Source organism: Lagenorhynchus albirostris, chromosome 11 (genome assembly GCF_949774975.1).
Source record: "Lagenorhynchus albirostris chromosome 11, mLagAlb1.1, whole genome shotgun sequence".
NCBI classification, from domain to species: domain Eukaryota; kingdom Metazoa; phylum Chordata; class Mammalia; order Artiodactyla; family Delphinidae; genus Lagenorhynchus; species Lagenorhynchus albirostris.
Window position 1 is genome coordinate 82146997 of NC_083105.1, and position 26136 is coordinate 82173132.

General features: G+C 39.0%; 1 protein-coding gene across 3 annotated transcripts in view; it reads right to left on the minus strand.

Annotated features, from left to right (window-relative positions):
- The window catches only part of STK38L (serine/threonine kinase 38 like), an 82142-nt gene that overhangs the window by 28430 nt on the left and 27576 nt on the right, over window positions 1–26136 (minus strand). The window contains exons 1-2 of one of the 3 annotated variants that reach the window (XM_060166675.1): window positions 11422–11486; window positions 8577–8679 (exon numbers count right to left, since the gene is read on the minus strand). The exons of the other annotated variants lie outside the window; for them this stretch is intronic. Of the exons in view, the coding sequence (XP_060022658.1) occupies window positions 8577–8631 (55 nt within the window). The 5' untranslated portion in view covers window positions 8632–8679; window positions 11422–11486. Of the gene's footprint in view, window positions 1–8576; window positions 8680–11421; window positions 11487–26136 lie in introns of those variants that run through there. 3 annotated transcript variants of the gene reach the window in all.

The window sequence follows — 26136 nt, forward strand, 5'->3', positions numbered from 1 at the left end:
TTAATTTCCCCCTTTTCTTGCCTGAGGATTTAAGGCAGTGGCACTCCTAGGCATGACTGCATTTCTTCCTCACAGAAGCCTGGTAAAGAAAGGAAGCGAAGCTTGGACAAGTCACACAGCTGGTGAGCTGCAGAGTCCAACCCCACCCAAGTGCTATCTCCAACTTGCCTTTCTGGCCTTATCTGCTGCCCTTCCTCACCACTCACTCTTCTCCCAACATACTTGGCCCTTTCATGCCTCCAAGCCCTCCCAGGACCTATTCCTGAACCAGTTACGTCCTACACTCTACTTGCAGGCACCCTGCTGATCCTTTACAGCCCAGTTTGTCTGAAGCCTAACTGCGGTGACTTCTCTAAGGTTCCCTGCCAGAGGAGACATCGATGGACCAGAAGGGGCCAAACGGCATTCTTTCGAGCGTGCTCTCTACCATTTGTAACAAATACTCCCAGGACCGGTGCTGAGCACTTCACCTGCCTGTCCCCCTAAACTAGGAATCCTCTGGGCAAGAACTTTTTCTGAATCATTTTTGAGCGTTCACCTTGATAGCACCGTATTGGACACACAGTAGGCATTAATGAGTGAAGGAGTCCACCTATCAAACGGCAGGGGGAGGGGGCGGTGTGGGAGGAGCGTTGAAAAAATTAGCAAAAACTGCCTATAAAGGTTGGCAACTGTGGAAAACGAAACTTGCTGAACCTTGGAGTCAGATATTTAGAGATCTAATCCAGGTCCTGCTGCTAACTGATCACATGGTCTTATTCAAATCACCAGAACGCTCTGAACTCAAGTCACTTTCCGGCCCAGACAGGAATTACGGCACTTGCTCTGCCTCGTTCACAGGCCTACTCTAAGGCCATCTGAGATAATATAACGTAGAAATTATACAAATGTAAGACATTATTTTAGGCATCTAGTTTAATTTTTTTAATGTGCTTTAATGATAGTGAGCATTATTTTTTAAACAGTAATAAAAATAAGCTCAAGAATTATTCTGGCCAAGTGATTTTCAAGCACTAAGCTTGGAATGCTACCTAAGGCAATGCTGCCATACCATCTCTGGAAATCTCACCTGGGTTCGTGTTTTATGTTTCAGGATCACATGCAGAAAAGTCAAAGAAAGGAAAAGAGGGAATGGGATTGTATATAGCAAACATCCCAAATCGTGTTTGCTAATTGGGATTTGGGGATTTGGTGAGGAGAGGGGAGCTGGGAGGATGGATTAGAGGTGGAGGAATTCAAATAAATTTAGGAAATCCAGATTATACAAAGTTTCTTACTGCAAGACTTCCTGGCATCATTAATATGTTAATATGTATCCTGAATTCTCAAAAGAGGGTTGGGTATACATTTGCAGTAGTATTCTAGGGAGCCTCTTAGGCATATAAAATTTAAATTTATAGATAGTTATCTTTAAACACTGGTTAAAAAGTGCCTGCTACTCTTTTTCAATATCTGGGGGAGGGAGACTTAGAAACTCCAACAAAGAGTAATTAATACCTAGAAATTTTAGGGCTTCCCTGGTGGCGCAGTGGTTGAGAATCTGCCTGCCAATGCAGGGGACACGGGTTCGAGCCCTGGTCTGGGAAGATCCCACATGCCGCGGAGCAACTAGGCCCGTGAGCCACAACTACTGAGCCTGCGCGTCTGGAGCCTCTGCTCCGCAACAAGAGAAGCCACGATAGTGAGAGGCCCGCGCACCGTGATGAAGAGTGGCCCCTGCTTGCCACAACTAGAGAAAGCCCTCGCACAGAAACGAAGACCCAACGCAGCCAAAAATAAATAAATAAATAATAAAAATAAAGGAATTCCTTTAAAAAACAAAACAAACAAAAAAATACCTAGAAATTTTAGAGTGCTTTCTGATTTGTCCAGAGTATCCGTAGCTGATAGAGAATTTTCAGATTGGTTTGCCAATTTGCAGGAGGAGAAAAGGTCAAGACCCAACTATAGTGGTCTATAGTTTCCTTTCAAAAAGTGAATGATGCAAAGACTAACAAACAAAATCATGCCCCTTGAAAAAAAGCACAGAGAAATAACACATCAGTAATATTTGTAGAAGTTGGAAAGAAAGATGTATGATGAACTCAGGGTGTGGCCCTGGAAGGCAGCTGACACGCTGCTCTGCTCTGTCTGGCAAGAAGCAAGGTCTGGCCTTCAGCTGCCAGCGTCCCAGGACAAGGGAATTCTGAAAGCTCCTTTATCCTCGCCAAGTTCACAAGAGACTGATACACAAGACATAATGGCAATTTGCTGATTCACACAATAAGAAACTGAGGAACACGAAACAGATACTTGTATCTCTGGGCAAATGTGCTCCGTCCTTGTAGACTAGCTGAATGTACAGACTGAAGAAGACTGCTTGGTAAGCATGGCATCAAAACAGAGAACTGTTATGCAATTTAACTGTTTAATGGCATAAGGATAAGGTGGAATCTTAAAAAAAAAAAGATCGATTGCTATCCTGCCCAGGACACCTCTGCCCACTTCAAAGTGGCTAGAGGAGATGGCCAATATTAAGCCCTGCTACTAACTGGGCTTTCCCAGATGATGCAAAATTGGGGGGGCTAGCAGTGGGCAGAAATATTACTGAGAAAAACTTTGGGGGAAATTTTTGTGAAACATAAAAAAGTTAGGGAATTGAAAACAATTCCAAACTACAGAAATTGTTTGCATTAACAGTACAGAAATAAATATGAAATTGTTTTAGATAAAGATTTTTGAACCTGAGGTCTTTATAAAAGAGGGGTAAAGAGAAGATCAGGTTTCTCCATTATAAAGACGTAATGAGTTTATAACTCCAAGGTTCAGAAGTGGATATCGAGTAATGAAAAACAACTTCCAAACACTGTATAATTTAACCATCATCACTATGGTCTTTCCATTCTAGTTATACATACATGCAAGTGTGCAAGCCCTGTTTAAAAACCAAATCAGAGCAAAACCTATGTCTATCCATCTTTGTAACGAAAGTATTACAGCACCTGGCAAAGTGCTGAGCACGCAGTCGGCATTCTGTAAACGACGGTGAGTAACTGAACTCAAGTTTAATGGATTTTAAATTATATATGTCCCATATATGATAATTTCCTTTGGATTAAAAACGACAGAATTACTTACTGTTATGTTAAGCTTCAGAGAGACAAATCCTACTTGAGAGATACAACTACAGTAAAAGCCAAAAATCCCACCCTTAGTCTTGACTGAATAACATCTTTTAGAGATTAGCTTAAAAAAACAAGAAAAAATTATTACTCTCCAACCAGACACAAGTAGGCTCTATAAAATTCAAATTAAACATAACTAAGAACAGAAGTGACCAAATTATTAAAAAGAATGATCTGGATGACTGGCACTTATTATACTGCAGATTTATTCCTCTAATGGATTTCACACTGTTCTTTGTCTTTTACTAAAGCCCTTTCTTTAGCCAGAAAAAGAACAGGATACAATTTGCAAGTCTAGAATTCCTGGACTGATAAAAACAACACTAGGTGCCCTTGGATTTCCTGTTCGGGTGTTTTCTCCAGACTCCCCTGTTCATTAATGGAGACTCTACCAATCGTTGAGTCCAGCATTCTTTCGTGTTTATCAAGCCTGGGGAAAGGAGATAACAAATCTGGCGCTCAGGCCATCTATAAATACACGTAGTGTCTCCAGCATTTGCCATCACACTTCTAAAATAGGAAAACAGAGCTGCTTTACCTGACTGGTAAAACAATATTTAACTGATGATTTCACCTTAGCTTCCTCATACTATATTTCAGAGTATCATTAATGCCTTGGAGTATAAAAATTTTCCTAGATTCATCATTAGTTGCCACCACAGTGTCCTAGGCTGCAACAGGTCCTCAGGTTGGACACTGCGTCCGTCCGCTGGGTCCCTAATGATAACAGAGCAGCCACAGCTTCTTTCCTCTATGAGGTACGATCCGAAGAGCAAGAAATTCACAGTCAGGTGAGAGTTCAAGTCCCAGCACTAACTTTTACTAGTTGTATTATTTCCAACCAACATTTACTGCAGATATACACTACCTTCCAGCACTGCACAAAGTACTAAGAATGATACAATACAGTCCCTGCCCTTAGGGAGTTCACAATCCTATGCGGACACAAGGGAAACTCAAGGAAAAGTGTAGTCAGAGGTTTAAGAGAGGAGGAGATGCCTGAATTGAATCTTGGTGGTGGGTTGGGAAGGATAAGAGTTCACAAGTCAGACGGCCAGGGCAGAAGAGGAAGAGGTGAAAGGGCATGAAATCAACTGACACACTTGAGTGTAGAGAAGGGTTTGAGTATACATTTGGTGAAACAGCCAAACATGAAGGTGGAAAGTCAGTTAGGAATCATGATAAAATACCTTTTATGCCATGTTAAAAGATTATCCTGAGTATAAATGGGAGTCATTTAAGGCTTTTAATTAAGTGAAGAACTAATAGCCAATAAAGAACATTAATTGAGTGCGTACCCCAGTACAAGAACTTTCCTAAAAATGTTACATGTTTTAATACTTTTAATCCGCCTAACCACCCCTAAAATTCTATCTGATTGGCACTTCAGATAGATTATGCTAGCAAAGGGAAGACGGCAAGAAGCCTGGGAGTAGACTAGACTAGAGGAGTGTAAATCAGGTTAGGGGACTCAGTAATAAACACTCAGGGGTTACAAACTGGTGGCCTGCAGCCATGTTTTGTGTGACTTGCACTATGATTCAGACATTAGAAGATTTCACGTACAAATCCAGATTTCTGTTTCCTCTCCAAAAATCAAGTCTGTCAAATTTGAACCCATATTCCTGCCTGCAAATAGGCAGCAAGGACAGAAGAAGCAGGCCCCTTGCAAGCCCGCATCCCGCCAGAGTCCGCCAACTTTCTTCCCTCGGACCCAGCCTCCTTCACTCCTTGCATTACCTGCCTGCTTCCGTTAGCATTTGAGATTCCAATCCTGGTTTAGTGCAGAATAATAAGGGCCCAGTTTCACATAGTAGCAGAAGAGATTAAAAGAAGGGCTCAGATACTCAACTGAAAACACTGAAATCTATAATTCAATTTCAGATTTGGATGACTGGGTAAATGTTGATATCATTAGTAAGAATAGGAAGTATAAGAAGAGCTAACGGTGGGGAAAGAAAATAAGTTCAAGGCTGATCCTGAGTTATTTCACCAGACACAGGATCCATGTCTCTAAAATGGATATAAACCATGCCAGCCTTACAGAGCGGATGTGATGCTCCAATGATGGCAGAGCACAGTGACGAAGGCCCAGAGCGCTAGGTCTGAATCTTGGCTCAGACACTCACTGGCCGTGTGAGTTTAGGCAAATTACGTAAACTTTCTGTGCTTCAGTTTCCTGTTGACTAAAATAAAGATAATGATGGCCAACTTGTGTACATGCTTATTATGTTAATGCAAGACTTACAAGAATTATGGAAGTTAATATTTATAAAGGACTTAGAATGGTGCCTAGCACAGAGCAATGTCATGTGTTTGATAAATCAATATATAAATGAGAAAATATTTTAAACACATCTGGCTCATGTTAAATGCACAGAAATGATGAATTTTCTTCCCTTCCTTACCCAATCCTCCTGCTCATTCTTCCCTCCTTGAGCTGCTATCCTAGTAAGTTAGTTTGTAAATTTATTCTCTAGTGGATATTCTCTATCTCTTCTAGTCTTCAGACCTACTTGATTTGAAAATTTAGAGTGCTTTTAGTGGAGAAAGAAATGTATCAAAAAGTACTTATCAGTTTTCTAAATAGAAAGACATGAAGTACAAAAAAACAAAAAACAACAACAAAAGCTTTCGGTAGAAGTCTTACTAGAAGTTAGTGGTGATTTGGGGCTATGACTAGGACAGGAGAAGGTGTTCCAGAGAAAAACTAATCACTCCTCTTACAAGATGGAGTAATTCTCCTGAGACAACAGACATCCACTCTACTTATAATCTGTTCACTATGTTTAGTGCCAAGAGCTTTTGTTTTTCATTAGTTAATGTGACTCTCTCCATTTGGTGTGTGTCTTATTCACCAGTCCAGAGGAGCGAATTCATACGGACGGTTGTCCTTGCTTTCTATGTGTCATAAGCCTGGTGGTGATGGCACAGTGGTGCTGAAATCAACATTATCATTTTTATTTTCAAACCTGTTTTACAAAGAGGCATTTTTCCCTGCTGACCAAAATATAGTTCAAAGGTTGAGCTCCCAAAAGCTTATTTAGCTATAGTAATACTGTAAATAGCAGACTATTTAAGTATGTTGATCCGAATAATTACTAAAAATCCCTCTGCACATTGTTTTTTTTAACTTGAGAAGGGAAAGTGTTCATGAAGTAAATGTAAACAATTAAGCTAAATTAAACTGAATTAAATTTGCCAAACAAAGTAGCAGTAATTTTATCTAAAAACTGGCCTGTTTACAGATCTTAATGTTTAGGTAAGGTAGTACCCCATTTTTCTCAAAAATATTCAGAAAGAAGCCATCTATTCTTAAATGTATTTACAAAATTAAATTTTCTATCGTTATAGCTGTCTAGTAATGCATTAGATCTTGCCTGCAAAAGATGCTCAGTTCAATCTACCAAGTCATAGTGAACTTAAAAAAATAAACTGGGTCTTCCCTGGTGGTGCAGTGGTTGAGAATCCGCCTGCCAATGCAGGGGACATGGGTTCGAGCCCTGGTCCAGGAAGATCCACATGCCGTGGAGCAACTAAGCCCGTGCACCACAACTACTGAGCCTGTGCTCTAGAGCCCAGGAGCCACAACTACTGAAGCCCGCGCGCCTAGAGCCCGTGCTCCGCAACAAGAGAAGCCACCGCAATGAGAAGCCCGCGCGCTGCAACGAAGAGTAGCCCCCGCTCGCCGCAACTAGAGAAAGCCCGCATGCAGCAACGAAGACCCAACACAACCAAAAATAAATAAATAAATAAATTTATTTTTTAAAAATTTTAAAAATAAATAAATAAAAACTAAACTACTTCAGCTGAAATGCCAAACAACTTAGATACTGATAATTTAGCACCAGAATGGTAAAACAGTTAGATAGTAGAGGCACCCCTAAAAGAATTTTAGATCAAGTTCTATTAATTGGTACCCTCATAAACACACACAGGAATATACTCGCCTTTATTAGGCTAAAAGAGGAAAAATAAAAATCACAATTTGCAAGGCAAGAAGTGGGGGGCATGGGGGGAAGGGGGGAGGGGGAGAGTAAGGGAGGACCAGAGTGAGGACCTCAAAGCTATTTGTAATGGAGAATTATGCAGAAACAAAACAACAAAAATAATATGGGAAAAAAACAAGGATTAATAGATTATAAAAATATATCCTTATTTATTGATATTTTATTTACATATAGAATTCATATACGTAGAAATTATAGAATTTACAAACATGAAGTTAGTAGCCTAGAGAAGTTCTCGGAGAGCGAGAGAGCGTGAGAGGGAGTGAGGGGTTACGAGTGATCTGGAGCCTTCTGGGCTCCCAGCCTTAAGCTGTGGCTCTGAATTGGGAGGTGGAGGAGTAAGATGAACAAAGACACTGAAGGCGCCAAGAGAACTACCCCTCCCTGCGCCTTGTCAGATGGTCACACTCCCATCTATTTCCAATACCCAACAACATGAGTTTTCTGTTTTTCGCCTCTGTTATAAAGAATATGGGTCACTGAAAGTAAGACAATGATTTTCTAAATAAAGTGTTCAATTTGAAGGTTAAAATTTATGCTTTAAAAGGTTAGTTTTAAAGATAGACATTTAGAAATGGAAAAATAATCCTGTTCACAAAAGTAGCAAGGAGGAGGAGATGAGAACAACATTCATAAAATCCCTGGAATAACCTTGATCCAAAACAAAACAAAACAAAACAAACAAACAAAAAAAAAACTGTTGGCCTTTTAATGAAGAAATCTCATCATAGATCGTGGAAGGAAGGGAAGAATTATTCAATTAATGTGCTGAGACAACTGGTTATCTATTTGGGAAAAAAAGCAAGTCAGATGTTCATTTCACTCCAAAGATCAAAATAAATTTCAAGTGGTTCAAAAGGGTGAACATAAAAACTAAAGGAAAAAACAGAAAGGAAGGAAAAAGAAAGGGAAGGGAAAGAAAAGGATGGAAAAGAATGGCAAATAAAAGTAAAAGGAAAAATTAAACTTCAAGAAAATAAGATGAATAACTGATCTTTTAAAGAAAAAGGACTGTCTTAAAAGGAAATCATCACAATGAAAATACTGCTAGGAATCATTACAGAAAAATTTGGAATATACATATATGTATGTCAAACAAGATTAAAGGATAGTATTTTAAGCGAAATTGCAAAGTAACATTATATATTAAACGGTTATGTTAAAAATACCTTATACCCATGTTAAAATAACAAATTATTTTTCTTAAAACATATATAAAGTTCGTAACAGCTTTTATAACATTAAAGTTGTAAAGAGACAATAAAAACCTTACTAGTAAGTGGCTAATACTGATTGACAAATATATATAAGTAAAAGTAGCTAACAAACATATGAAAAATATTCAATTTTACCAATAAATCACAGACATGGAAACTTTAAAATAATGCAATATATTCCCTACCTGAAAGTAGCCACAGTTTTGGGGAAAACCTTCTTGGTGGGGTCCAGTCTATCATCAAACATCTTTCTACACATCATCTGTGTTCATGTGTATGTTTTTCTAGCTTTATTGAGATATAATTTATATATAAGATTGTGTAACTTTGAGATGTACAATGTAATGATTTCATATATGTATATATTCAGAAGCAATTATCATAATAAGGTTAGTTAACACATCCATCACCTCATATAGTTACAATTTTTTTGTGTGTCTAGTGAGAACTTTTAAAATCCACTCTCCTAGCAACTTTCAAATATACAATACTTACAAATACTTTCAACTTTCAAGTAACAGTATAATATTGTTAACTATAGCCACCACGTTGTACGTTATATCCCCAGAACTTATTCATCTTAAAACTGGAAGTTTGTAAGTGAAGTCAGACAGAGAAAGACAAATATCATATGAAATCGCTTATATGCGGAATCTTAATGTGGAATCTTAAAAAAAAATGATACAAATGAACTTACAAAACAGAAACAGACTCACAGACTTAGAGAAGTACTTATGGTTACGGGGGGGGAGGGGGAGGGGAGGGATAGATTGGGAGTTTGGGATTGACATGTACACACTGCTATAATTAAAATAAAATGCCTTTCCATGAAAAAAAACAAAACGAAACTGGAAGTTTGTACACTTTGACCACCTTCACCTACTGCCCCTCTCCACTCCGTCCTCACCTCTGGCACACTGCAACCACCAAGCTGCTCTGTTTCCATGAGTTTCAGTTTTTTTATATTCCACCTCTAAGTGAGATCATACAGTATTTGTCTTTCTCTGTTTGACTTATTTCACTTAGCATAATGCTCCCAAGGTCCATGAGTGTTGTCACAAATGGCAAGGTTTCCTTTTTCATGGTTGAATAATATTCCAGTGAGGGGTGTGTGTGTGTGTGTGTGTGTGTGTGTGTGTGTGTGTGTGTGTGTGTGTGTGTGTGTGTGTGTGTGTGTGTGTACCATTTTCTTTATCCATTCATACATTAATGGGCAGTTAGATTGTTTCCATGTCTTGGCTATTATAACATGAGGGTGCAGCAGTGTCTCTGAAAGTAACTTTATTTCCTTTGGATAGATACCAGAAGTAGAATTGCCAGACAATATGGTAGCTGTATTTTTAATTTTTTGAGGAACCTCCATACTGTTTTCCATAGTGGCTGTACCAATTTACATTCCCACCAGTAGTGTACAAGAGTTCCCATTTGTCCACATCCTCAATAACACTTATCTCTTGTCTTTTTGATAATACCCTTTATAACCAGTATAGAGTGATATCTCGTTTTGATTTGCATTTCTCTGATGATTTGTGATGCTGAGCATCTTTCCATGTAACTGTTGGCCATCTGAATATCTTCTTTGGAAAAATGTTTTTTCAGATCCTTTGCCCATTTTTTTATTGGATTGTTAATTTGCTACTGAGTTGTATGAGTCCCTTGTGTATTTTGGCTATTAATTGGGGAGATTTTTGATTACTGATTCAATCTCCTTGCTCATTACTGGTTTGTTCAGATTTTCTGTTTCTTCAGGATTCATTCTTGGTAGGCTGTATGTTTCTAGGAATTGATTTCTTATAGGTTGCCTAATTTGTTGGCATGTAATTGTTCATAGTAGTCTCTTATCCTTTGTATTTCTGTGGTATCAGGGTAATATCTCCTCTTTCATTTATAATTTTATTTATTTGGGTCCTCTTTTTTTCTTGGTTAGTCTAGCGAAAGCTTTCTCAATTTTGTTTTTTCAAAGAATCAACTCTTAGTTTTGTTCATCTTTTCTATTGTTTTCCTATTCTCCATTTCACTCATTTCTGCTTTGATCTTTATTATTTGCTACCTTCTACTAACTTTGGGCTTAGCTTATTCTTTTTCTAGTTCCTTGAGGTGTAAAGTTATGTTGCTTATTTGAGAGCTTTCCTTTTTCTTAATGTATGCTTTACATTTATCACTATAAACTTCCCTCTTAGAAGCTTTTGCTACATCCTGCAAGTTTTGGTTTGCTGTGTTTTCATTTTCAATTGTTTCACATTTTTAAATTTTCTCTTTTGATTTCTTCTTTGATTCATTAGTTGTTCATGACTGTGTTATTTAATTTCATGTATTTGTAAATTTTCCAGCTTTCCTCCTCTTATTATTTCTGTTATTAGTTTCATACTATTGTGGTCAGAAAAGATACTTGATATAATCCTTATCTTCTTGAATTTGTTGAGACTTGTCTTGTAGCCTAACACATGATCTCTCCTAGAAAAAGTTCCATGTTCACTTAAGAATAATATATGCATTCTGCCTCAATGGGATGGAATGTTCTGATTTTGCCTGTTAGATCTATTTGGTCTAATTCAAATCTGCTGTTTCCTTATTGATTCTCTGTCTGAATGATCTATCCATTATTGAGGGGGGTATTCAAGTCCTCAGTTATTATTGTATGGCTGTTTATTTCCCCTTTTCATTGTTAGTATTTGCTTTATATATTTTGGTGCTCTGATGTTGGAGGTACAATTATTTACAATTGTTCTATCTTCCTGATGAATTGACCCCTTTATCATTATATAATGACCTTCTTGTCTCTCTTGACTATTTTAAGCTTAGTCTGTTTTGTCTGATATAACTATAGCTCCCCCTGCTTTCTTTTCGTTACCATTTGCTTGAAATAACTTTTTCCATCCCTTCACTCCCAGTCTATGTGTGTTCTTAAAGTGTCTTGTAAGCAGCACATTATTGGATCTTCTTTTTTTATCCATTCAGCCTTTCTATGCCTTCTGATTAAGAATTTAATCCAGTTATGCTTAAAGTAATTATTGATAGGTTAAGACTTACTATTGCCTTTTTATTGTTTTCTGACCGTTTTGTAGATCCTTTGTTCTTTGCTTTCTCTCTTGCTACCTTGTTTTGTGAATGATGACTTTTTGTGGCAGTGTGCTTTGACTCCTTTACTCTAGTCTTTTGTGAACCTACCGCAGAAAGTTTTTCCTTTGTGGTTACCATAAGGCTTACATAAAACATCCTATTTTAAGCTGATAACAACTTAACTTCAATAGCATATAGAAACTTTATACATTTAATCCTCTGTCCCTCACATTTTAGGTTATTGCTGTTACAATTTACATCTTTTCAATATTGTGTATCCAATAACAAATTATTGTAGTTATGGCTATATTTAATACGTTTGTTTTTTAACTCTTTTTTTTTTTGTGGTACGCAGGCCTCTCACCGTTGTGGCCTCTCCCGCTGTGGAGCACAGGCTCTGGACGCGCAGGCTCAGCGGCCATGGCTCACGGGCCCAGCCGCTCTGCAGCATGTGGGATCTTCCCGGACCGGGGCACGAACCCATGTCCCCTGCATCGGCAGGTGGACTCTCAACCACTGCGCCACCAGGGAAGCCCTGTTTTTTAACTTTTAAACTAAGTTTTTAACTTTTAAACTAGGGTCACAATTTCAAAGAACCAGATTTTGACCATATATTTACCATTACCAGTAAGTTTTACATATTCAAATGTTTTTATGATGTTAATTAGCATCCTTCAATTTCTCCTTGAAAAACACCCTTTAGCATCTCTTGTAAGTTAGGTCTAGGGGTGATGAAATCCCTCAGCTTTTGTTTGTTCAGGAAATCTTTTTCTTTCCTTCATTTGTGAAAAACAGCTTTACTGGGTATAGTATTCTTGGTTGACAACTTACTTCTTTCAATATTTTGAAAATCATCCTCCCACTCTCTCCTGAACTGCAAAGTTTCTATTAAGAAATCGACTTACAGTTGTATGAGGGCTCCCTTGTATGCAGGCTTACACAGATGCTAGCTGAGGCTACTGCCCATATTCTGCGGTATGTGGCGGTGCTGCTGGCTGGGCTCTGTGGTTGGGTGAGACTGCTGGCTGGACGCTACATCCAAGCAGAGCTGCTGGGAGGGCCCCCTCACACTGTGGGACTGCTGGCTGTACCCGTGGTCAGATGGGGCCGCCAGCTGGATTCCGCAATCACCTCTGGCGGGGTGAGGTGGCAGGCTGTGTTCCCTGGCAACATGGTGCTGCAGGTTGGACTCCATGAATGGGAAGGTCTGTGGCCTGGGCTCTGCGGATGCTCCTGGTTGGGTGGGGTCCCAGGTTGTGCCTCCTAACCAGATGGTGCTCCTGGCTGGACTCCAATGTTAAGGGGGGTGGGCCAGGCTGGGTTTCGCAATTGGGCAAGTTATTGGCTGTGCCCTACTGTTGTTGGACAAGGTCACCGGCCACGTTCACTGGTTGGGAGAGGCTGTATCCTGCAGTTGGATGAGCTACAGACTGTGCTTTTCAGATGGTCAGGGTCACTATCCAGGCTCCCTCAACAGGTGGGGCTGCAGGCTATGCTCTGCAATTGGGCAGGGTCAGTCGCTGGACTCCCTGCCTAGGCAAGGCCACAGGTTGTGTTCAACAGTTGGGCAGGGCCCTAGGCTGGGCTCTGCTGCAGACCAGAGCAGTAGGGTGGCTCCACAGCTGTCACCATGGTTTCCTGGTCAGACAGGACTACAGGCTATGCTCAGCAGTTAGGCAGGACTGTGAACGTGCTTCTCTGCCTGGGTAGGCCTGTGGAATAGGCTCCATGCCCAGTTTGCTCATTGGCTGGAGACCTAAATCAGGCCGAGTTGCTAACTGAGCTCCCTGGCCAGACAGGGCCACCAGCCTGCCTCTGCAGATGGACAGAGCCACTGACTGGGATCTCTGCTCAGGCACCACTGTAAGCAGGAATGTGGTCCACCAAGATCTGAGCACTGGTTGCTGTGAACCCCACCTACCTTCTCTGTCTCTAGTGTCTCCCAGTGGTTGAGTCCTACAGATTTCCCCAGTGATTCCTGTGAGGTGAAACCCAAGTGGGCTTCCCAGGAAGTGTCCCGCATCCCTGGGGGAGCCGGATGTCCAACTTGGGCTCTTTTTCCCACTGGAAAAACCACAGACTCAGGGGGACCCTCTTGGTGTGGCACTGCGCTGGCCCGGGGGAGCAGCAATGCATTCAGAGGGTGGCTGCTCCTTTCCCCCTTTTAGTGTGGTCGTTCTCAGTCTCTGCAGTCCCGAGGGGTGCGTCAACCTCACCCCTGGGTTGTGGGATTTTTACAATGGTGTCTGGTCCACAGATAATCAATAATTGGTCCTCTTGTGAGGGGGACTGAAGTTGGCGATGACTTATGTCACGATCTTGATGATAACTTTCCCTGTGCTTATGTTAACTGGTCGGGATTAATCCTTTCTGACAGGGAATGTGGCAATTTATACCAAGAACCTTAAAGTTGTTTTTTTATCTTTTGACATAAATAATTTCACCTTCAGGAATCTATGCTAAGAAAAGAATCAAAATTGCAGCAACGATTCAAAGTTGTTTTTTTTTTTTAAATCAAAGCATTATTTAAAACAGCAAAAAACACAAATGTTTAAAAGTAAGTGAAATGACTGATGGAATGGTGATAGCATGAAATATCATAGAAATAATACTGAAGAAAATTTTACCCCCAAAATTTAACAACATGAAAAATAATGTTAAGTAAACAGGATACAATGTTCTATCTTCAGGTAAAATATGAACTCAACTATATGGGGGGAAAGGGGGGTAAATTAGGGTGAAATATGATGTGAAATTATGGATGATTTAAATTTTGTCCTTTATCTTTTTTTTTGAATTTTTTAATTTTTCCATAATGGGAAAACAACCATTTTTATAGAAAAAAAATATTTAAGAGTGTGTGAGGGTGCAGGTAGGAACAGTAAAAGGGAATCAACTTGTACTTTTCAGCCCACAGAGGTGGTTTTCCAGGTACCACTGTACTTGAATTTTTTCTCTATGAACCAAATTCTTAGTTTTGGTTTAGTGGAGGATTGTGAAAAGAGTCTGAGGCCACAGCATAAAACTAAAGGCAACCAGAAGACTAATGGGAATTCTGCAAAGTTTTTCAGTCATACCTTACACTTCTTTTTAGGGAAACATTTTTTTAGTGGCTTATACCTGTGCATATTTACAAGGGCTCAAACTGTCACTCTCTTCTCAGACAGCTTTTCTACTGGTGACTCACAAGGCCCATACCGAAATCAAACAGCAAGGCAGCACAAATCTCAGCTAAATGAACTTCAAGTCTTACTTAAGGTAAGGGAGCTACTTCTCCAAAATTGTAAGAGACAAAATGATTGCTCTAGCTTTAAAGAAGATCCCCATTCCCCTTTACTCCTTCTTTACCTGTTTTAAAGGAGATAATAATGCCTGATTCAAAGCACCAGTACAACCAAAATTGCCTATTTTGTGCTAAAAGGTGAAGGTTTGGTGTACAGAGAACAACCAATGAATGGGCAAGGCAGGAAAATGGTGAGTTGTGAGAGGTGGTGTGACTTGCTGGTAAAGGAACGGGGAGGAGCTTTGGATAACAGCCTGAACACACAAATCCCTCAGCAGCCCAGTTATAAAAAGTTTGGTCATCTCTGCACTACTACCTTTCACTTTCCTAAAAGTAAGCTTCTAAGAGGAGAGACAGAGAGAGAAAGAGAGAGACACAGACCAACATTCACACACACAATAAAACTTGAAAACAGACCTGAGTTCAAGTGAGGCTGTAAAATATAAATTTCATTAAATGACTTTAATTAAAAATATAGGGGCTCCCCTGGTGGCGCAGTGGTTGAGGGTCTGCCTGCCGATGCAGGGGACGCGGGTTCGTGCTCCGGTCCGGGAAGATCCCACATGCCGCGGAAAGGCTGGGCCCGTGAGCCATGGCCGCTGAGCCTGCGCGTCCGGAGCCTGTGCTCCGCAACGGGAGAGGCCACAGCAGTGAGAGGCCCGCATACCGGAAGAAAAAAAAAAAAAAATATATATATATATATATAAACTCCTATTTTAATTTCCCCATTCATTCAAAATATTCAAAGCTTCTACATCACTAAATAGCTTCAGGAGAGACTTAGGTAGATTCCTCCATTATATCAATTTCTTTTATATTTCTTAGTTTTAAAATTACTGGGTTGCTTTTTGTTTGTTGTTTCTTTTTAAATGAAAACCACTCGCTGAAAGAGATCAGACTAATTTAACAACATAAGAGCCAGAAGCAGAAGTGCTTTTTGAGGGCAAAGATTGGATTAGACTAAAATTAAAACATGATATCATGAGTTACCTTTAGTTATTTTGAGTGATTTAAACTCTCCCAAGAGACTTTTGACCATTACAACTGACCAACGAAAACTGTTCCCAGCTAAAAGCAGACATACCATATGACTCATCAGACTCAGATATTGTGTTTAACACACAGATTACTTGACTTCTGCAATCATGAGAAAATCCAGGAGGTATCCACCTCAGTTAGACACCAGAGAACAGAAAACTTTAAGGCAGAAAAAAATATTTTTAGTGCTAGTGACCTTTATAATTAATACCTGAACAGCTTATTATCTAAGTATCAAACAGGGCCATACCACTTTATTGAACACAATTCTGGTTTATCTGGAAAACAAAGATAGGAGAAAAAATGCCTAAAATGGAATAAAAAGTAACTAATACAGTTTTTTGTCATCAGGGATAGCCTGCAATTCAAGTAAACATTCTGGCAAACCCTTCCATAAATCACTTTATGAGCTCAATTCTGTTCAGCATTTTTCTAGACTCCACTAAAGGTCTCGGTCACAAATTTAGCTCCCCACCAGGCAAGACTGTTAGAATCACAGAACTCGAAAACAGAAACTCTATTATCTAGTCCATCTCCCTCATTTTACAGATGTGAGGCCCACAGTCACTTGGCTATCTGGGGCAAAAGCCTGGACTAGAACAGACCACTCAACCTTTAGGGGGAGCCCCCAGTCCAGCTGGAGAGTCCACAGTGCAGTGGCAGCTCTAGGACACTGTGTGGCCCCTGCAGAGAAGCTGCCCTTCAGAACACTGACAGCTAGGTCAGTCCTGGACCACAATGGTGCCTACCAGCTCTGTCATTGATGTCCATATCTGACACTGACACTGCTTCCTATCTTAGGATTACGGGTCCTTGGATCAAATAACTGGTTTTCTGCCTGCTTTTCAGATGACCGAAGAATGACATTTTTACCCCAAACTTCCTGGAAGCCAAAGTATTGTGACTAACGTCTTCTTAAAGGCTATTAGTACCACGATTACAGAAGTTAGTCACCATTAAGCGATCTAGATTTAGCTTGGGACTCTACCTCTATCTATAATTATTTCCTTATAAAATTATGCCCCAAAGTGAGGTTCTCAAAATCATATATACTGTAACAGGGTCCTGTGTACTCCTTGTCTAAGACACATGGGTATGAGGGCAAACCTAAATGTACAAATATTCAGGTCTCTGGAATTTGCCATAGGTATTCTATAACAGATGAAATAAGGTTTCTAAAACATAAAAATACATTTTTTTTCCAAACTGGAAATATCTTCTTTTCTATTTATGAAAGTAAAATATCTGTCATGTAAAAATGTGAAAATATCCAGAAGTATATAAACTGCCAAGTGAAAGTGACTTCACCATCCTACCACCCATAATATCCGGTTTTAACTGTTGGGTGACAGACTGGAGTTAGACTGCCTGGATTAAATTCTGGGCCTGCCACTTACGAACTGTAAGACCTCTCGGAGTGTCAGTGTCCTTATCTACAAAACAGAGATAATGACAGCATGTGAGAATTATTAACTAGTGTTGATTAAGTACTTTACAAAGTGTAGGTATTGTTCTAAGCACTTAAAACATATTAACCAATTTTAATAAGGTAGTTGATTGATCCACTAAATGGTTAAAGCACTTAGAATAATGCCTGAGAATTAGTCGAGGGCTCATTAAGTGCTAACTGTTGTTATATCCTTCCAAAACTTTAATGCCCATATAAACACACACACATACAGTTTTAACATAAATGGGTTTATATAAACTGTTCTGTATCTTGCTTTTTCCCTTACTATCTTGCAGACATCCTTCAATGTTAATACCAACAGATCCACTTTATCCTTTGTAAGCAACACACAGTAAGAATATTTTCTAACGTATAATGAATCGTTTTGTGCTAGACCCTGTACTTTGTGTATCATCTCACTTAATCCTCATAAGACCCCTAAAATGCACGTGCCATTATTATTCCTATTAGAGAAGAGGGAGGTGAGACTTAGCTGGATTAAGTAATTTGCCCAAGATCATACAGCTAAACATGGTGGAACCAAGATGTGAACGTGGGTTCCTCTGCAACTGAGGGACCGTGCACACTCCATTTTCTACAGTGCTGTACTTTGTAACTAATGTCCCCTAACAGATGTTTGGATGGTTTCCATTGTGCGGGGCTGCGTGTGAGATTTTTAGCAATGTTGCCGTGAACATATTAGATCACAGGTTGTGCATTCTTTCTCCTATTTCCTTACTATATTCTTCCATATATGCAATTGCTGAGTCAAAAAAAATTCACATTTAAAATTCTGATACACACTGCAAGATTGCTTTCCAGAGATACAGAACCAATCGATCCATCACAGTTATATGACAGAGCCAACACTGATCACTGCCCATCGTTTTAATCTTTGCCAGCCCAATAGGTTAAACAGGACATCTTAGCTTTGCTTATGCATTTCTTTGATTGTAATGAGATAAGCATATTTTCATATATTTTAAGTAATTATTTCTTCTTTTATAAGCTGCCTGATTTAAGTTCTTTGCCCAGCTTAAATCATACCATAATGCCAATATTTAAATAATTTCAATTTATACAATTTAAGAGAAAAATCAGAGCATGCTTTAGTTCATGCGGGAACTATAGTTATTACATTAGCAGCAGGGCACTTTCCTGTAAATCAATAGGATCAAATCAAAACTACTGTCACAAAATGCAAAGGTTGAGAATATATGTAGAATATGACTTTCCAAACCAAGTACAATTTTCTGTGATACAGATGTGACATTAAGACCCTGTTGCTTAGACCCTATTTGTTTGGACTAGCATATATAAATTTTTTTAATAATGCCAACTTATTCTTTAGCAGAAAACTTCCCAGCTTAGACCACAAATCTCTGGAAAGCAACTAATCAATGTCTTTACTGTTATCATGATCATCACTGCCATCGTCACAGCCATCGTGATGGGCCAGACAGTACTGTGTGCCTCATCTCGTTTAATCTGCCCAATGGCCGCGTGAGGTACTATTTTCGCATTTTCCATATGCGAAACTGAAGTTCAGAGAGGTTAAGTCACTTGCCAGAGGCCTCTTAACTAGAAAGTAGCAGAGCTGGGATTTCAACCCTGTATGACTCCAGACCCTGTTCTATTGTTCCAGTAAGGTGCCTACCCTTCATGACCAGACTCAAGCAGTTGAAGCTAAAGCCAAAAATAAATCTATGACTTTCAAAAAGCAACTCCAGAGAATGACTGGTCTTTTCTCACATGATCACCTTACTTATTCTTGACAAATCTTAAGTTGCTGTATAATTCCTAGTTTTAAAGAAACTTAAAAGGATGGACTTGCCCATCCTTCTACCAGAAACAAGGCTGTGCTAACCTTCTTCCCACTCAACTTGCCTTCTCACCCAAACAGCTCTATAAGCTGTTTAAAAGAGATTTATAATCTTTGTCGTCCTCATTTTCTTGTCTAAATAGGAAAAAAGTATCAGAATGCTTTGCTGTATGAGCTGGAGGATTAACCAACATTGAGAGGCAGCCAGAATCTTGGCAAAGATACCATCATTCGGGTTGAAGTCCAGGTTTAAGCTGTATCTAGATGGGGTTGCAGGAGCCCTGAAATAACCTCAGGGGACAGAAAGGTCTCCTATGGTGACAAAGGAGTCCTTCTTATCTGCTTGGCAGCCTTACAGTCAGCGAGTTCTTACATCTAACCTAAATCTCTCCCACTGAAATTCAAACCTATTTCTTTTTCTCAAATTCTCCATAAAAAGAAAGAACTTTACTGCAGCAATTAACTAGCTCAAATTCTCACAGCAAATTTTTAAAAAAGGTAGCTGGAATCAGCACTGATTTTCTTTGATTCTCTTCATTGCATAATCAAAAGTTCTTAATTTTCAGTCCTTTTTGCTAAGGGAAGAATTGCTTGTCTCTCTCAAGAAAACTGTGAAATTGGTTTGAAAATAAAGTTGCTTTATTTATAAATCTTCATGACTAGTACCTAACTGAGAATTTCAAAAACAAAAGCCCTTCACAGTGCTTTTACAGCCTTTACTAACAAAAATCAAACCATAGGTAACTTTTATCAAAGGCTTCTGTGTCAAGTACAGTGCTAAACGTTTAACATGTATGACGTTCTTTCATCTTCACAATAATTCCATGAAGTAGATGTTTCCCACGTTTAAAAATAAGGAAACTGAGGCTTAGTTAAGTCGCCATCCCAAAGACATACAACTAGTAAATGGAACCGGGTCTGCCTCATACCAGAGGCTAAGCTTATAACCCATTCGGCTGCATCGTCTCTCATCTGACCTTTATTTTTAAATGGGTAAAAGCCTCTGTTTACAGAGCATTTTGTTCCTAAAAGCACCAAGTTCTTTATAAGTAATTTTATTTTCCTCACCTCTTTCCAATACAAAATTTGTGCAATATAACAACCCCAAGGTTTGACAAAACTAAAGAGAGTCGTACTTAAGAATGCAGCAAATATCTTAAAAAACTAAGAAAAAAAATACGTGTGCCAAGATTTAGGAGCCTGAGTTTCAGCAAGCATAGAACTTTTGCACTAGATAACCATCTGGTAACAGTCCACTTTGAAATTCTACTCTGTTCCATCCACCTACTTATTTATTTATTCTCATACTTAAACTAAGCTATTTCCAGAGCTGTAAAATACATTTTGACATCTGGTTGGGTAAGCCTCTCCCCTTTTTGCTTTGTTTTCCCCTACCCCCAGACTTTTACACACTCTTTCACCTGAACATTAGACTCTGCTTGTAAAGTTCAATTAAAAATATTGATTGGGTATCAGTTTTTTAAAAGAGGGAAAAAAGCATGGTTCAAGCAAATCCAGCTTCAGCCCCAGGATTAAAATTACCAATTTGACTTTGGTTCCTTTGCCAAGGTATTTCTGCCACCTGGGAGACAAATATCCAAACTGAAGGTTAAGGTTTTAAAATCCCTTTTAAAAAGCTGCATCCAAACTTACAGTGTCTGTTACTGATTACAGAAAAAAATTAAATATTCAATAAACCTATCAGGTGGTGTTTGCAAGGCAGGCCTTCAGGATGCCTAAAGATAGAGAAATAGAAGCAAGGAGCTGATCAAATAATTGGCATCGAAAGCACCCATTAGAGAACAGACACTTTGCTGGCAGGAAGAGACCCAAACAGTAAGAGAGACGACCCGAGCGCTTAAAATCCCGTAATCTGTTGAAAGCAGCAAGGCTAACCCACAAAAACAATCAATGCATATGACAAATATGCCTGCGTGGGCCTTTCTGATATAAGCAGGGCTTCAGAACAGGGAAAGATCAGTGTGGGCTGCAGTGCCCAATGAAGACTAATAAATTGGGTACACTCAACTCTAGCTTACCCGAATGTGGTAACCAAAATTTAATGACAGCTATTTAGAAGCCCATGTGAAGAAAAACAGTGATGAGCTCAACTCGGTTTATAAATCATGACTGAGCCAAACTTCCAGCACCCTGATAAAAGGGCAGAGAGCCTATAAGCAAGCATCTCTCACTGTTCTTGCAGCATCTACTCCAGATGACATGCAGAAACTGTGGCCGGAACCGGATTAACACAGTGGGAAATCCCCAAATACTCTGCGGCTTGAGGGCTATTCAGTACCAGAACCTGACCCTACTCCCCTATACTCAACCTGAAAAGTCCCTTTTCCAGAGGACTTGTATCCACAAAAACTCCACCCAGTTTCCTGACATCATGGAAATTCACTAGTTCACTCAGAAGACCTAGTATGTGGGCTCATCTATTCGTGGAAAGAGGTAGCTCTTTCCAAAAGTACTGAGTCAGAAATTTTTACCAGCACTAGATTTGTTCAAAAAAAAAAAAAAAGGAAAAAAGAATTTTTTTAGTTGAATAAACAGGATGAGCACTGTATCTCCTTCCAAGGAGCAAAAAAATAGTGCTAAACATAGCTGGGAAAACTGGTTGGGAGGAATTGGGGTGGAACTTCTCAAAACCTGAAATCATATGCAAACTCTACAGTTATTAATTTTAAAACATTAATAGATAATGCAAAGCAAGACGTCTCAGTGACTTCTTTACCAACCTGACGTGTCAGTAAGCATTACTTAGGGAGGGTATTTGCTTTGAAAATGAGTAGAAAACTTACCTGTGAGTCAGTTTTAAGACAGTGTCACTAAAATGAGGAAGTTAAGACTATTTAATCTTCTGAGGTTCCTTCCCAATCCCATGACACTGTTTATACTTTTTAAAGGTAATTATTAGTACTTTAAGCAGAGAACCTAGCAGGCTGTGAAGAGCTTTCACACACAAGCCTCAGAACTCAATTTCTAATGAGATACTCTGTAAATCATAAAACATCTCCTCATATCCTATAGCTTTTATTAAGTGAAACTGGGTTAATTTGGTGGGTTGTACATTTTTAGAAGTGAAATAAACACTCTATATGGTTTAGACAATAAAACTTCTACATCCAGGATAACAGTTATTTTCGGGGAGAGAAGGAAGGGAAGGACTGCAAAGGCATCTCAAACTCTATCTGTAATGTTTTGCTACTTCAGTAAAATCCGAGACAAACAGAGCAAAAAGTTAAGATTTGTGCAGCAGGTACACAAATGTTCCTTACATTTTTCTCTATAACTTTATAATAATTCATAATAAAAAGTCAACTATAAGTTTCTAATGTAATCTTGAGAAAATAAAAATGACAAACATTCCAAGGACTTTTAAAAGGTTTCTTGCGGATAAACCTTTTTAAAGCTATTTAACCTTATACTGTATATAAATAGAGTAGATTGTTTCCTATTAACAACTATCTATTTAACCTTATACTGTATATAAATAGAGTAGATTATTTCCTATTAACAACTATCTATTTTCCTTATTAATATCGTCACCATTTCTTTTCTTCCTTACACCTCCATCTAACAGAGTCTACGTAAAAAAAGCACAACTCTCTCTAGGGCATGTGGACAAAGGAAGCTCAGGGAGATGGGCTCAGTGGAGGTGATAGTCCTGGAACAGCTGGGGAGGGGGAGGGGAGAGCACAGGTACAAAGACCACCACCCAGTGGGAGAGGTCTGGAACTGTGTCTTCAGTGAGGCTGCATTATTTTGCCTGAAGTATCAAGACTTCCCAGAACACCAGAGAGATCTATATTTAAAAGATTAAAAACGTATCCCATACATACTAAAGTATTCCCAGATGAAATAATGTAACATCATCAAGAATCTGCTGCAAAATAATATGAAAGGAATGGGTGTGGGTATAGACGAAATAAGATTTATCATGATTTGGTAACTGTGGAAGCTGGTGATGGTACATGGGAATATATTACACTCTCCTGTGTACTTCTGTGTATATTAAAATTATCCCGCAATAAAGTGTTCAAAAAGTATCCCCAAACTAAAATAAACTGTTTAACTATTACCACATTAAAAGCCTTGCCCCATTCCCACTTATTAGACCTATTCACGACAAGGAGATCAGCAGTCAGACCAGAGTTAATTCTGATGCTATCACTCCTCAGCTGTGTGCTCTGGCCTTAGATACTCAGTCTCTTTGGTTTTGAGTTGATCCATTTGAAAAAATGAAAAGGGCTGGATGAGATGATGTCTTAAGTTCCCTTTTAGCTATGACACGATTACTGGATTTATAAAACTGACTTAGTTACTGCATAATACAGTTAAGAACTGCACATGTTATTAATAATATACTATGGTCACACAGGAGCATCTTTAATCCCTCACTTATTTATTTATTTGACAAACATTTAGGGAATGTGCACTATGTGCCTGGCAGTGTCACATGTGGGTAGAATACAAAGTTAAATGATGCAGAATCTCTGCCTTCAAGATCCAACCTAATGGTGGAAGACAGATGTATAAACAATACGATATAAGTATATGATAAGAGCGGTGATGGAGGTGAAAATAGTAGAAGGCCTTCCTAGCGTGAGAAAGCAAGGAACTGTAAATAATTTCATATGCAGAGGGAAAGAGGAAGTAAGTGGCAGAAGATGAGACTGGACAAGAAAGTAGGGACCAGCTTGAGAAGAGCCCTGTACGTTATGCCAAAGAATTTGGACAGTATGTTGAAAAGTGATAAAGAAGGTATTTTAAAGATTTCTAAGCCAGAAATGATGTGGTCCAATTTACATTTTAGATGAATTGCTGGAACAGGAATATAGATTTGGTGGTGACTGGTGGTGTTTGAGGAACAGAGGAGAGTAAAAAGGAAGGAAGTTAAACCTAGTATTTAAGAGATAACTAAAATGGTCCAGCAGGATATGATGAGGCCTTGAATTGAGGTAGTATTACTGGAGATTACTGAGATACTGTTCTAGCAGCATCTTGAGGCTTGGAGTAGGGAATAGAAAGCATACTAAATTATATAAGGAGTTGTTAATGCACAGTAAAGGTAATCAGTTCCTTCTCCAAAGTAAAGGTAAGCAAAGATCTAAGAAATGCACATTTTAGGTACTCTATTTCTACCCCCGTCTTTCAAGATACCATAGAAACTACGGCATGAGACAACAGTATCTCTTCACCACCGGTGGGGGACCAGCTTCAAGCACAGTGCCACACGTATTAGGCGCTTAATAAATACGGGTTAGGGGTCGAACATGACGAGTTTTAATAACTAATGAAACAGTGCCACATGGTACAGGTGGTTAACTCCCTGCTCACCGGCCATATTAGCAATGATTTGATCAAGAGCACAAGTAAGGAAAGATGAAAATTCTTTTTCAGGTGATTTTTACGCCCCTCTGAAACCCTTCCCATAACCCCTCATCCCCTTCAGATTTTTAGACCATATCAGCAATAATCCTCACACAATGGAGTGGACAGCTAAGTTCTTGTTATTTGAGTTAGACTACACCCCACATGTAGAGCATTATAGAAGATATTTTTTTCCTCATAAATTACATTGTACCTTTAACCTGAGCCCCCAAAGGGGCACCTCTGAGAGAAGAATCAGAAGTGCTCAGTCAGTCCTAGGTGTTGCAAACCACATGGACTTCTGTTTCAACTTTTATAAAACAAAAGCAATACTTTTTCCCTCAAAAGCCATTATCTTTATTTGAATAAAGATAAAAAGTAAAGCACAGGAAGGTAGGTCATCTAGACAATGTCTTGCTGTTAATGGCTATTAGTTTGAAATTAGAAAATTCTGCCCATCTGTTAAGTACTACTTTCTTATACTTTAAGATTTTCTCAGCAGTAAGCCTGTGGTACCAAACAATGAAATGTAGAAATCTGGTCACTCTATTCCAAACTCATAACTTTATAAAATGTTAATATCACCCCAAATGTTATTGACATAATTGTCAATAATATGTTGATGTTACTGACATGTTATTGACAATAATGACAATATATAATTAATAATAATGAACTGAATATTAATTATGTGCCAGGTAGTAAAGCTTAACACTTTATATACACTGTCTCATTTGATTTTGATCCTCACATTAACCCTAAGAAGTAGCATATAAAGTTACTGCCATTCTGAAGTAGGAAAAAATGGGGCCCGGAGATGTGTATCATATCTGATTTTAAATAACCAAAACAAGCCTGTCAGAATCAGTAGCCCAGAACTCTTCATCACTCTGCAGTACTGTCTCTCCCAAACCATGTCAGGTAGGGGGGCAGGTAATATCCTTATTCAAGGATAAAAAACCTGAGGCTCAGGAAGTTGGCAAAGCTTGTCGAAGGTCACACATTTAGAAACAGAGCCAGCGTTAGGCTCCTGGTTCAGGGCCTCTACCACTCTACCTCTAATACTGGATCTGTTCCATGAAAAAATCATAACCACCCCACAGGAATCAGCAAAGTATAAAATCCCCACCCTGTTTCAAAAAAAGAAAATCAAACACAAATGGCTTTGTCAACATAGCATAAAGGTCATGAGGTTCTTAAAAAAAAAAAGAGAAAAGCCAGTAAGATTTCTTTTTGACGCATCAAAGTCACTTTTTAACTCAGATCATAAAAGGAGCTAATTTCGAACATAATGCTTTTCAGATTTCTAACTGTACATTTATTTTTGCTTTCCCAATATTTATTTATGTGTTTCTTTTACAGTCCACATTCAATTGTCAAAGTTTTCAGTATTTATCAAGGACTTGGGAAAAGGTTAAAGAGCAATTTTCTGTCCCCAACCCACAGAGAAAACAATGTATACAATTAATGCTCATAGAACCTACTGCCAAGTGACAAGCAGGTGCAATATTTCTCCAATGCACTGGGCGGGTGTGGGGCAGGGGGAGCAGAAGGACAGGAGGGGCGAAAGAGGGCAGAGAGAAACACTGAAAACAAACCACACTTGGTGGGGTTCATTTCTTTTAAGTGACTTACATCTCATAAGGCATTTGGCTGTTGACAAGATGATCCCGCCCTTGAATACAAGGAAGTTGCACCCAGTCTCACAAAGCACAG